This window comes from Anser cygnoides, chromosome 18, assembly GCF_040182565.1.
Source record: "Anser cygnoides isolate HZ-2024a breed goose chromosome 18, Taihu_goose_T2T_genome, whole genome shotgun sequence".
Lineage (NCBI taxonomy): Eukaryota > Metazoa > Chordata > Aves > Anseriformes > Anatidae > Anser > Anser cygnoides.
Genome location: NC_089890.1, coordinates 7128439 through 7142010, shown reverse-complemented (window position 1 = coordinate 7142010; position 13572 = coordinate 7128439). Strand labels below are relative to the sequence as shown.

General features: G+C 57.1%; 1 protein-coding gene across 1 annotated transcript in view; it reads right to left on the bottom strand.

Annotated features, from left to right (window-relative positions):
- The window catches only part of LRRC75A (leucine rich repeat containing 75A), a 67462-nt gene extending 55068 nt beyond the window's left edge, over positions 1 to 12394 (bottom strand). Inside the window, exon 1 of the mRNA XM_048068025.2 lies at positions 12071 to 12394. Within this exon, the coding sequence (XP_047923982.1) occupies positions 12071 to 12331 (261 nt within the window). The 5' untranslated portion in view covers positions 12332 to 12394. The remainder of the gene's footprint in view (positions 1 to 12070) is intronic.
- Positions 12395 to 13572: the final 1178 nt, after the last annotated feature.

Here is a 13572-nt window from a genome sequence, read left to right as displayed (position 1 = left end):
GACAGCAGCCACCAGGCTGCTACCTGCTGGGAAAAAAGAAAGGTTCTTGGAAAAAAAAAAAAAGAAATGTGGTCAGAAAGGAGCACACGGGGAGGGTCCTTCCCAGGATGAAGGCTCTCCACCGACACCCTACAAAGCGTCCTCTTGAAATACCAACCACAAAACCAGAGCTGCATTCCCAAGCGTGCCACACGCAGCAGGAGAGCCACCTCCCAGCCAAAGGTCGGGCTCCAAGCAGGTCCCCAGCGATGCCGTCTCCAGCGAGAGCGAGGAAATCCCCATCTCACCCCCTTTGGCACGCGGGCACGTGGCACAGCAGCAGTGACTTGCTGCAGGAACGCGGGCAGAAAGCACGGGGAGAAAAGTCCACACAGCGCAACCCTTGTCCAGGGGCTGGAGGAGAGGTTTTGGCTGCTAACAAGAATGCTCGTGTAATGTGTAAGGTATTTTAATCCTCATGTCTAATTACACCGAAATTGTTGCAGTGTCTTTAAGAAGGATGGCTCTTCTAGACAAGCCTGATGGGGATGGAGAAATCTTTTAGAGAGCCACAAGCCACATTTTGGCCATTTCCTTGCACATACAGTTTATATTTTACACATATATACGCAAATGTAAGGTCGCAGTCTATAGGAGGCTTTTTACACTATTACTACTGCTTGCACACAAGGTATGAGAGTCAGAAATTAAAAAAAAAAAGCAACAACCCCCCCCCAAGACATGAAAACGAAGAGAAGTTATTCCTTGCTTTCAAGTCAACTGGCAATAAGTCCAATTTTAGGATTTCTGGTGCTTTGGCCAGGAGGTTGTTGAGGCTGCCGCAGCCAGTAGGAACCAAAGGTGAAAAGCTGCCTGGCTGCTTCCCACTTAATCGACAGCACGAGCTGCAAACGCGCCCCGTGCCACTCCCTGGCACATCAGAGATGGAGCTTGGTGAGCCGCCAGTCCCGCCAGGACGTGGCACGTGGTGGCCAGCAGCACAATGCCGTTGTCCGTGTGCAATCCAGGACTGCAAAGTGACCTGGAGCTGCATGCACCGTGCTTTATTCCTGCCTTTGGGGTTATTTCAGGTTTGTATTGTTATTTTTTATCCATTTTTTGCATATTTTTTTCCGGCACCACCTCTGCAGGGAGGGCTCACAAGCAAACACGGCTCCTGCTAGAAACGCATTTGATTTACACGGTGCGGCAACGTTGAAAGGGAATATTTTAAAAAAATGGCTTGCAGGAGTTTAGCTTATTTATTTCCTTTATGTTGGTGGAGAATAGCAGCTGCCGGGCAAGAGCTGACAGCACGGCACGCAGAGTTCTCTCGCCATGTTTCAGGGAGTTAATCCCATCAGAGAGCTGCTGCGTGTCTGCCTGAGCAGGGGTGGGCACGGCTCGCCGCAGCCAGACCTTGCGTGGGCGCAGCCGGGCTGCCCCAAACTCCCTCTGCAGCTACAGTGTGGGATGGAAAACAGAGGAAAGAGCAACCAGCCCCGAGCCCACGGGAGGGCAGGGAGGGCCCCGAGACCGCTTCTTTTCTGTGCATCAGCCTAAAAAACAGGGGGAGTGGAGCCATGCACCGGGACGCCAGCTCGCGTTGCAATCACGCAGTCGCCACCTGCACCGTGCCGGGTGCTGCGCCGACGCAGTCCCAGGTCACTTGTGACGCACCCAGGGTGTTTGCAGAGATCCTAAAACCCGGAGCAACCTTAGGAGCTGCTGCACCCCTCCATCCTGATGCCCAAGGCAGCCTGGCAGCTCTCATTTCTCAGCCCAGCAGAGCTACCGTGGCTCACCCCTGGGCTTTCATCCATGCCCACCAAGCGTTGGGTTTGGGGTCTTCTCCAAGCCTGTTGCACCACAGCCACACCACAAACACCACCACAGAGACCTGGAAGGAGCCTGTTTGCATCGCCCACCCTAGGGATGCTCTGCTGCAGGTGCTGAAGAGCACTCGGGAATTGGGTTAAAAGCAACGTTTATAAGGCAAAGAGAGGATGAAAAGCACAGCCCTGCACTCTGCAGTCAAGAGAAGAGAAGGCGCCGGCACAGCACAACACCTGCAGGAAGCAGGGCCGTGCTGAATGCTCTTAATTCCTCTCCAAAGCTCTCCTGCACAGCCAGGCTGTACAAATTGCAGCCCTCTGCCCAATTCACCGGGCGGGCAGTCCCTAACTCTCATTACACAGCTTGCTAATGGCACACACAATAATTTGGTCTGCTCGAGTAGAGGCTGCGAGGCAGCCCCAGGAAGGGAATTGCCGAGGCGAGGGTTTCCTCTCAAAACACCCCGAGAAAAATGGGATGCTGATTGGGGAGGTAATGGAGGAGGCCATCAGCTGGAGCAGAGTAACCCCACTTTCCACAGGGAGCTTCAAAAGCCTCCTCATTTGCCCCTCGAAGACCCACTCAGCCCTGCAATTTGCACCGCTCAGAACTGGGAGCCGCGTCCCATCTTTCAGGAGTATATGATTGAGTGAAAACAGGCACGTCTGGAGGGGTTAAGGGAAGAAATTCAGCCTTTCCTGTGTTTTATCCCATGCCTGCGTGTTTTTATTTACAGCACGCAGTTTTTAACCATCAGGCAGAGTGGAGCCTCGGGGACTCGGTCGCAGGCATCGCGTACATGGCTCGGGGGGAAGAAGCCTGGAAAGAAAACCCTTTCTTGATGGGTTTCTAACTTCCCTCCTTAGGGAACCAGGGGATTTGGATGCTTCTCTGGAGGCTGGTAGGGGTGAGGAGGTGCGGCTGTGGCAGGGTGGGACCCCTCAGGTCACTCACTCTCTTCTAAAAACCCCAGAGGTAAAGACATGTGGCTCCACAAATAGGCCTTGCTAAGGGAGGAAAAAAAAGGATTGGGTTGCACAAGAATTCAACCCAATGACACTAAAATCCACTTAATACAGCCATTTAAAATGGCTTTATGCATTACACGCGTTTACCTTAAAGCATACATTTCAAACAAGCCACTCAAGATAATGACAACCTATGGCCACGCTTTCATGTTAACCGGCGTATGTCAGCCCAAGCAGCAGGGCGTGCTTGCTGCCGAAATTTTAAGGGAAGTCACTGAAGAAACAGCAACCAGAAAAAACCGAAGCACTTTGGGGGAGCCTGACAAGGGCAAAGAAAACATCTTTGCTTCGTTGCCCTTTTCAGAGAAACTCAGGTTTTCGCCTTCCAATCTGCAAGGAAAGCTGCAACCCAAGAGCCAAGATCGCTAATTAAGGTGGCCAGAAGAATAATTCATTGTGTAAAATTAATACTCTGGTTAATGGATCAGCTGGTTTTAAATGTAAAGTGTGTTCTGAGAAGTTTGTGTGCCCTAAATATCCAGCATACTTTGAGGTTTTTGTCTGATCAAATCCCATTCAAATACTAATTTCCTGCATTTTGAACTCTAGCTTTCATCTCTGTGTAACTTGAGTCACAAATCTAAATAATAATAATAAAAAAATAAAACTGAAAGCAATCAATCCTGTAAACCCAAAATTCCCCACTTGCCACCAGAGTAAAGCCACACACAAGGAACCCCGCAGCCGCACAGCTCCTGCTCGGGGCAGGAAGTATCACATTGCACCCAGCTGAACCCGCCTTTTACAACCCAACAGGAAAACATCCTCTTGCTTAAAGGATAACCAAAAAAATCCTACCCATAAAACCAGGCTGCTTAAATCCAGATCCCCTCCTTGCTGATTTTGGCTGCGGTCACTGCCACGGATAAGTTGTTCGTGCTCACGTCCCAAACTGCTTCTCACTTTCTGCCTTTCTGCAAGCTGCCATCACCCAGGAAGCCCACAGCAACCACGGGCAGTGAGATTTCCCCCAAATCCTCCCTTTTTCTGCTCACAGAGCAGGGAGAGCTGCATTTTGGGATGAGCAGGTACCAGTTCCGTGCCCTGGGCTGGGAGAGGCATGGAGGCAGGTTGATGCCGCCCTGCTGGGAGATGGGATCTCCACCCGCATCCTGCTCCCAGACATCCAGCACCCCTTCTGGTCCTAACCACGGCACTTTTCTGCGTTTCCCTTTCAGCTTTCCCATTGCCCCCCCTGCTCACCGTCACTCTGGCATGGCAGCTGAGGCGGGTATTTGCGAGCACACTGATGTCCCTACTGGCATTTTTGGCCAAAAGCTGCACCAGAGAAGCGAGAGGGCTGGTGTGTGCTCAGAGGGGACTCCCCAAGACGTTCATTTGGGGGCTGCAGATGCCAAAAGTCTGCTTCTTCCCCACGTCCCCGCAGCCTTGCTCGGCTGGTGCAGTGATGCATCAGCATCGCATCATAATTCCTCCCCTGGAAGCATGCCTGGATAACAGTGGGAAGCAGGAACCCTACAAGCACCTACTTTCTTCCCTGGCTGTAGCTAGCAGGGGACTTCTCCTTCATGGGTTAACGTTCTCTTGGCAATTCGGTTTCCATCCAGCAGTACCAGTAGGGAAGCTGGTGCTCAAAAGGAGTGAGCAGGATCCTCGGCGTGCCCCAAAGCCACCAGGAGGCACATCAATGGAAGGTGGACAACTCTCTGCTACTTCTCCGCATGCTGATCTCGATAAGCAAGTATTGAGACTCAGAGAAATACAAGGAAATACGGAAATTAATGACAGAACACTGCAATGAAACAAGCTTTGTTAGCTCTACGTGCCACCACAGGTCAATGGGGAGCTGACGTTGTGCGGGTCGCCGTCCCCAAACCCGATGGGGCTCGGCTGAGCCCTACACGCGCAGCCCTGTACCACTGGGCTCTCCCTTTCTAAATCAGAAAGCTTTTGCTTTCCCAGCTGGCACTCACTTTCTGTGGCTAAAGGTAAAGCAAGGAGCTAAGAAATCCAACATCTGCTTCCCATCCTCCGGAGAAACGCACATGTCCAGCCCCTGCACCCAAGGGTCCTGCAGCGCGCGGCCTGGCTGCTGGGGGCTTCTTTAGTTAATTAACATTTACTTCAACCCGATTCCTGTGAGAGGTTTAGGGACAGGGCCTTAGCAAAACCTCTTGTGCAACACGTGAATGTAATCCCTCGCCGCATGAGCACAGACACAAACATTGCAAAACCTCCCGAGGAGGGCAGGCAGCGGGAAGCGGCAGGTCCGGAGCGGAGCGGTGCCAGGAACCCAGCTGCTATTTCCTAGAAGCCAGCCTCAGAAGGAAAGGGGACATGAAAGAAAAGAAACCAGCGGCAGGCAGCCCGATCAGAGCCTGGGCGAAGCAGAGCTCAGGAAAAACCTACAAAAAGGATGCACGGGCTGCTTGAACCAGCGCAACGCCCAGAAATAGCCTGTAAAGAAACGCCTGCACCGAGATCGGCCCTGAGCCCTGATCTGTAATGGAAAGAGAGCCAAACCTCATGGAAAATATAACAACGAGGCCATAGGGCATTAAATACCCACTGAGACACACAAATGCATGGGGCACCTCCCTCCTGCCCCGATGCTTGTCCGAGGCTTGCCTCAAAGGCTCACCCCTAGGCAGGCATCCTGCCCGTCGGGGAGCCTGGGAGCTGCAGGACTTGAAACCTGAACAGTCCTGCAAAGATCTGAGGAACTTGGAGAGCCACAAGGTTGCCAAGAAGCGAGGTCATAGCCCCTAGGTAATTGGAGCTAACTCTTCAATTTGGAGAGGGATGGAAAGGACAATTTGCTTTTGCTTTCCGAGGAAAGATTGAGTTTGCCATCCAGAGGTCTTTTCTACAAAAACTGGGGGAGAAAGAGGTCGAGCTATACAAAAGAGAGAAAGGGAATTAAATCATATTGGGCTTTCGGGTAGGGCCTGCAAAAGAAATTAAAGGCTAAAAAATCCCTTATCTCTTTGTACCAGAATGAAACAGGTATTAATGCATAAGCACCTCCCTTACCTAAGAAGAGGCCACGGCCACTGACCCCCCGACACAGGGAATGATGCCATCTACACGAAGCTGCCAAGAGGGGGGGACAGGTTGGATTTCAGGTGCCCTGCGGACTGGAGCCCCGAGCTGCCCTGCCACCAGACAGGAAAGCAGAAGCAGCCCAGGTGAAAAACAAACAAAAAAAAACCACCAAAAAAAAAGATGCGATCCTGGTGCTACAGAAGCAGGCGAGGTGGTGGCCAGGGGCTGCCGGCCAGCAGCATCTCCCAGCCGTGGGGCTCCTGGCTCTGCCGAGGGCACGAGCAGCCCGCGCAGCCCAGCTTGGTGGGCCCGGGGAGATGCTGTGGGGTCGGGGGAATGCTGAGCTGGGGTCTCTGGTGGCTGGTCATGGAGGGAACTCGGCCAGGATGTGCCCTTTGGTGCCAGAAGGTATAGGAACACGGGGCTCAGCCCTGCTTGGGCTCTCCTTGTGCTGCAAACGGAGCCTGCCTGGGCGTGTTGCAGGGACTGCATTAATGCGTTCGCTACCGGTGCCGACTTCTGTTCTTCCTGATCCCAGGGGAGACAGGGAAGTTAGGAGAGGAAACCGCGCCAGCAGCACGGCGAGCATCGCTGCTGCAGGCACAGGGAGAGAGGGAGCTGGGGGCTGCCCCCACGCTGCGGGGCGGGAACTGCCTCTGCCCTCCCCCTGCATCTCAGCATCCCCCCTTTGGCTCAGGACGAGCAGCAGGAGCCCCCTTCCCGGGGTTTAATTAAAGCCGGGCTGCTCAGATGCTGAGCAGACAGCGGGGCGCATCCACCCACGGATCCCACGGGGGAAGGGAAAAGAACAGAAGGAACCAGGATGGGAAACAAGGAAGCCGAGAGAGGACAGTGCACGAGATCGGCTCTCAGCAGAGCACGGCAATGAGGCCAGAACCGCCCATCTGGGGTGGGAAACACCAAACCCCGCTGCCATCAGGCACGTTCATTTGCTGCCAATGCTACCAGCAGCCCGGGGGTTAAAAATATTTGCACAAAGCACCGGCGGCGGTTTCGTCAGCAACTCAGGCCAGAGGAAACCGACTGCTGAGCCCCGAGCGGCAGCGCTGAGCTCGGGGCCCTGCGAAGCTGCGTTGCCCAATTTCCACCTCGCCGTGCCGCAGCCATCGGCGAGGGCGTCCCGAGCCTGGCACTAAAAACTGCTTCGTGTCTGCCTGTTGTGTGGGGGCACCACGCTCCTGGAGCAGAAGCGATGGTGCCAAGGTCCAACAGCACCCCAGGGGCTGCAGGACAGTCCCCGTGGCTGGCACAGGGGGACAAGGGCAGACACGGTGTGGTCCGGCTGTGCTGAGGTCACCTGAACCCACAGAGTTTCCCAGGGTCTGCTCGAGGCATCGATACACACACCGAATACACGGCCAAGCAGGGATATTTCAGCAGGTTTGCCATCTGTGGGGCGAAGCACGTGCTTCAAGGCTGGTGCAAAACAGTGTCTGGCATCCTTGGGGGAGCTGGTTTGAATCTTAGACGACGAGACACCAAAACCCATCCCTTTCACCCTGCCAGGGACACCGTGATCACCGGCAGCTCAGCTGACACCGTATCCGCCTCGACGTGGAGAGGACACACAACAGCATCTGTCTCCCCTAAGGGTCATTTGGGGGAAATGAGCAACCCTCAGAGCGCTCCTGACCCGCCACAACCGATCCCGATGCGTTTCTCTGCCAACCTCCCTGTGCAAGCCAAGAGCAGAGCCCAGAAACGCTGGCAAAAACCAGATGGGGAGGGACTCATCCAGTAGAAAAATGCTACTTAGAACCAGCAACAGTAAACCCACTGCTTACAACAAGCCTCACAAGCCACCCGGACCCTCCCAAGGCAGCCTTGGGGTCTCTCGCAGCCCCCTCACCCCACGTTGCTGCCTTCCCCTGGGAGCTTCAGGGACACACCTGGGGACAGCTCGCGGGGTTGCACGTTCACGGCAAGGGGCGGCCGCCTGCACCCTTCGGGCTCTGCAAAGATCAGCAGGCATCAGACCACGCCGAGCCCCATCCCCTTCTTCCAAGCTGAAGTTACCACGGTGCCTTCACCCCTTTTAGGGGCTCTGAGCCCCGTCCCCAGCCTCGTCTCATCCCAAAACCACCCAGGCATCAGCCGAAAAGCCACCTGACAAGTCACAAAGCTTTACCGCGACTCGGACCTTGCAATTTGGCTTCCGGCCACCTTCGGCGTCCCGAGGGTTTTACCAGAACACTTTGCCCTGTTTTCCCCTTTTATTTAACTCCCGGGACTGCTGTCCACGCCGTGCCCCAGGCAGGCCACGGCCGAGCCCACGGCGAGCAGCAGCGGCAGCCCCTGCCCTGGCGAGGAGGGCACGCCGAGCCCCGGCCGATGGCAAATTCCTCGAGCGAGACGTAATGTGCTGGGAAGCGCCTCGCCATCCCGCTTGGGAAAACGATCCGTTTGGCAGCAGAGAGGAGGAAAACATGCTTTGTTTTACAAATTCTCTCCCCAGCAGGAGAGACACTCCCAGAATTTAATACACTGACAGTGCTTGGCTGCTTTAACCACTGAAACTCAAGAGGACTTCAAAAAAAAAAAGAAAAAGAAAAGAAAAAGGAAGAAAAAGAAAAAAGGGATGCTCTATACAATATTTAAGCCTCTTGCTTCCTGCAATGGATGGCAATGGGCACGGTAATCCACTGGCATGGAGAAGATGCAATTCTCCCACCCCTGAGAGCCTTAGGGTTGGGGTATAGGGTCCAGGAGCGGGGTCCCAGGTGTCTCCAAGAGCCAACATCATTAATTCAGCTCTCACCATCCCGTAGGACGAGGCCCTGTGGCAGCTCCATGTGGGCAAGCAGCGAAGATGCTGACAGGTCAATCTGGGCTTTGCAGCAGGGAAACTGGATCCCGACTTGTTCAGCACCAGGATTATTTCCATGAGAGGCAAGCGGCTCCATCCACGGGGCTGGGAGGCTTCTCGGCTATCGCGACCCCAAATGCTGGCCTCACCAAGACGGGAAGCGTTTGAGCCTATTTCCACTGATCCTCAGATGTTTCTAACTGCCAAACGCATCCTATGTGCAGCAGGGGCAAGGATGGGTTACGGGGAATCACCCCTCATCAACAGAGGGCAGCACTTTTTGGGGAGGGGGGTTAACAGGGCGGTTTGGGAAGGCTCTCAGCTCCCTGCCATGCGTTACCAACCCAGAAAGAAATAGCCACCGGTACTCCAGCTAAAAAACCCATCACTGCCTCGGGCTGAGCAATACGAGCACGAAGCCCTGCTCGTGGCCGCTGCCAGACCTTGCAGGCAGTAAGAGGCCGGGCGTTATTGTGGGGGAAGGCAGGGATCAGATCGCCTCGGCTCTGGGGATGTTTGTGACCTCTCCGAGGAGCAGCCTCGAAGCGAACGAGTCTGGCCGGCTGCTATTCCCATTTTTAACCTTTTTAAACAAAAAGCAGCCTGCTTCCTATCTTTTGCGCTTTTATAGTTGTTTGCAACCTCCAAAGCATTTCTGGAAATGCTCCTTAATCCTTGCAGGAGCCTGCAAAGGAAACAGCGGCGCTCCCACTTTGGGGCTGTGGAGGAGAGGGGGAAATTGGCCAAATTTGGTGAAATGCAAGAGGCCAGCAAGAGCAGAAGGCAGCGGGTGCCAGAGGCTGGTGGAGCACACACAGGACCTGTCCGTGCTTTGGCACAATGGCCATTTGCTGCCCTGCCCCTTTGCTGATCGTCGACCCCAGTTTTTGGGGCGTGGGGGCCGGCAGGCAGGAGGGGTCCCCTCGAGCCTCCTCTCGCAGCCGGTGGATGGGGATTGGGCAGGGAGCTGGGTCAAGGAAAGCCAAAAATCTGCTCAGCCTCGTGTCTGCCAGCACGCTCATCCCACTTAAACCAGGGATGGAGCACCTCCAAAACGCAGGGATGCTGTCACCTGCCCCCTCGTTAGCGTGCTGGGCTCGCTCCAAAGCTTGATGAAGTCAGTGGAAAGACTCCCGGTGACCTAAATGGCTGGGATTTTCAAAGAAAACAGTCAAAACGCAACTGAGAGCTAGTTTTGCTGGAAAACCCCAGTCTTGCGGCCTTATCACCATCATCATCGCGCATTAAGTTTGTAATTACACAGCCCAAGCAGCGAAGCCCCTCTGCGATCGATGCCGCACCACTGCTAACGAGAAGAGGTCTCTGCCCCCCTTTTTTCCCCCAAAACCCCACATTCAGGAGCTCCCAAAGCCTCCACCGCCGCCCAGCCCCAGCTGCCTCCCCCGGGAGCGATGCCAGCGTCCCCGCAGCCGCCAGCACACCGACAGCCGACCCGTCACAACCCACGGCCGTCAGGATCTGCTCAGTGGGGCATCCCACATGCGCTACCCGGAGGCAAAAGAATAATACCGCCTCATTAAAAATGTGCTTCAAGTCTATTATAGTATCTAGGACAAAGTGTTCCCTATTTTGACACTTTAAGATATGTTTTATCAGAGCGAGCTCTTCAGCAACGCTCACTCACGACGACTTATCTGACTGTAACAGGTCCCTCGCTTCCCCCAGGAATTTTAAATCGATTTCTAGCCAAAGTGGAGACCTTTTTTTCCCTTGGCAGATGATGGGATGCCCCCACAATGGGATTTTCCACTAGGGCAGTGCCCGTGACACATGCCCACACCTTCCCCAGCCATCCCACAGACACAGGAGGGACGAGGACGGTCCAGAGGATCACCAAGAAAAACCAGGACCTGAAGCCAGGGAGAACTTGGGAACAAGTCACGGCATTTCACAGGCACCTGGCTTATTCTGTCTGCGTGTGCAGGGCTGATAGAAACACCCTCTAAAATTAGCACCCGTCCCTCTGCCAGCTCCAATGGGCTCCTCTCGCAGGGTGAAGCTCGGCGGGGCTGCGGCGGCGCAGCTCTGGGGCACGGAGCTGCCGCCTGGCTCACGGCCACCTCGGAGCCTGCTCTGGGGCAAAGGCACGTCCATCTCGGAGGGCACCTTATCTCAAGGCTCAGGGCCGGTCTCGAGAGGTTTCTAACACAGAAGCATATGAAACTGCTCAGATTTCTCAGCTGGGCTCCTCCCAAGACAGCAACAAGTCGCGTAGCTGTGGGCAGAGGGATGCCAGCCGAGGGTAATGGGAACGTGCCTGGGGTGGGGCGGGTGACGGGGTCAGGGCCATGCCCGGAGCAACGCATCCACTTGTGAAAATCTTAACAGGACCTGAAAACGGGGGGGAAATGCAAAAAGCAAAGCCCAAACGCGAAGATGGCAAGGAGAAACCCGCAGGGCCCTGGAGCAGCTGGGTTTTTACGCGGACAGACTGACGCTGAGCAGAGCTACGGGGCCAGAAGCTGCTCCCAGTGCCCCGCAAGCTTTCCCCCAGCTGGTCAAACTGGTTGTGCCGAACACCAGGACGCCGTGCAGGCTTCTGGCACGAAAACCCGAGCTTGGTGAAGCTCTGCTTTCTGTTTGCATGGAAAACTTGCGGCTCCTCAAAGCCCAGCATACCCCAGAGCCTCAAAGACGCCCAGCGCTTCGGTCTCGTTATCATCTTCTATCAGCAGAAAAGGTTAAATGCGAATTTCCTGGGTGCAGAGCAGCGCTCCCCGGCTGCCCCGCTGTTTGCTCAAACCACCTTCCCGTAGCGTTGCCTCTCAGCTAGTGCCCGGCTCAAACAGATTTTCAAGGGGAAAGGTCTCGAGCTCGGCACAATTAATTCCCCCCTCTCCGACAGCATTTCCACAACACGAGCAGAACTCCACCGAGAGCCGTGCGTCAAAAAGAGCGAGCTAAAAAGCAAAGCTGCCAGCTGCTGGTGCTGCTCAGCCTGGAAGGAAAGAGCCGATTCTCAAAAGCTGCCGGCTCGATTTGCCTCGGAGCTTTGCAGATCCGCCTCAACCACCCAACTTTTCAAAGTTGAGTGGGAACCTCCTCGAGTGGGCTGTGCGTGCCGCAAAACCCCGAGCTATCAGCGCGAGCCACCAAGGGAAGGAGAAAACGCAGCCGGCGGGGTTTCCTGACCATGCAAAGCACCTCCCCGGGGTTATTTCCCTGTGCCCAGCACCACGACCACCCCGCGGCTCCTCAGCCACGTCTCCAAAAGCACGCCACAAAAGTCAAACCCGCGAAGAAGGGAGCGCGCCCCTCTTTGCTATCAGGGCAGCACGCCGGGTTTCAGGAACAGGGTGCCTTTCGGTCCCGCGTTGGCTTTTCCCCACCGCAAGCAAGCAGCCCCCGGGGGGAGAAAGCTGCGCGTCCTCACCTGCCGCAGGTGTCTCAGCAGCTCGGTGGCCTCCTCCTGCTTCCCCTGCTTCACCAGCACCAGCATGTCCTGGATCATGCAGATCCGCCGGTGGTAGGGGGGCAGGCTGCCGGCACCCTTGCCAAACTTCTCGCCGGACTTCACCACGAGGGAGGCGAGGAAGTCCCCCCGGTCCCTGGGGGACGCTTTCTTGCGCTGGTGGGTCGGGGGGCTCTCCCCGGCGCTGCCCGGCTGGCAGCCCTTGGTCTGCTTGGTGCCCATGGCGAGCGGCCCCCGCGGCCCTGCGGCTGCATGCGAGGGTGGGGGGACGCCAGGGGGTGGGGGGCACACGGGGGGAGGGGGGGCAAGAGGAGATTGGGGGCGCACGGGGGGAGGCACAAAGGGGTGTACAAGGGGATTTGGGGTGCACAGGGGGAGGCGCAGGGGGATTAGGGGTGCACAGGGGGAGGCACAAAGGGGTACACAAGGGGATTAGGGGTGCACGGGGGGATGCAGAGGAGGGTGGGGGGGATGCACAGGGTGTTTAGGGGTGCACAGAGGGATGCAGAAAGGGGTAGGGGGGACACACAAGGGGTTTAGGGGGACGCACAGGAGGGATGCACGAGGAGTTTGGAAGGCGCACGAGGGGACAGGAGGATGCCCAAAGGGCTCGGGGGCCGCACCAAGGGTTCGGGGGTGCCGGAGCCCCCCCGCAGCTCAGCAGGGAGGCCGGTGGCCGGCGACAGGGCGGCTCCGCTCCGGCAAGAGGAGGCGAGGACGGGCGAGCCCGGCTCGGAAGAGCCGAGGCACGGCCCCGCCGCCCCGCTCCATGGCTGCGGGGGGCGCGCACCGGGCTCGGCGGGGCTCCTGCCCCCGGCACCGGGCCGATGAGAGCGGCGGGGGCTCCTCGCAGCTCGCCCCCCAGCCTCTTCTTCCTCCTCCTCCTCCTCCTCCTGCTGGAGCCGAGGGGGCTCTCCAAGGGTTCGGGGGGGGGGGGGAGGACCGGGGATGGCCACGACTTCTTGGGGGGGCAACTGTTGCGCGGAGCCGCGGGGCGGGGGGGGGGGGGGGGGCCGCCGGGAGGAGGCTCGGCACGGCTCGGCTCGGCTCGGCGGTGGGGGGCATGCAGTGGGGAGAGCCGGGGGAGGGCCGGGGGCGGGCACCGTGCACCGAGGCAGGGCTTGCGGAGGAAGCTGGAGCCGGACGGGGCTCTTCCTTCCTCCTCCTCCTCCTCCTGCTGCTCCTCCGCCTCCTCTCGCCCCGCAGCGCCGGGGTTTGCACCGGGGGGATTGGGGATAAGTGGGGGGGATAAGGGGGGGGTCACCGGGGCTGGGCTGCGGGGCGCATCCCGGCGGTGGTTCCCCGCAGGGGGCTTCGTCCTCCGAGGGACTGCTCCCTCGCCTTCAGCCCCACCTGCGGCTGCCCCGCCTGAAACCCCCCCTTTGTGCAGAACCCCGGCCCCGGCCCGGACCCCCCAGCAGCCCCCCAGCTGGGATTTGGCCGCTTCTCCTCTCCCAGCCACC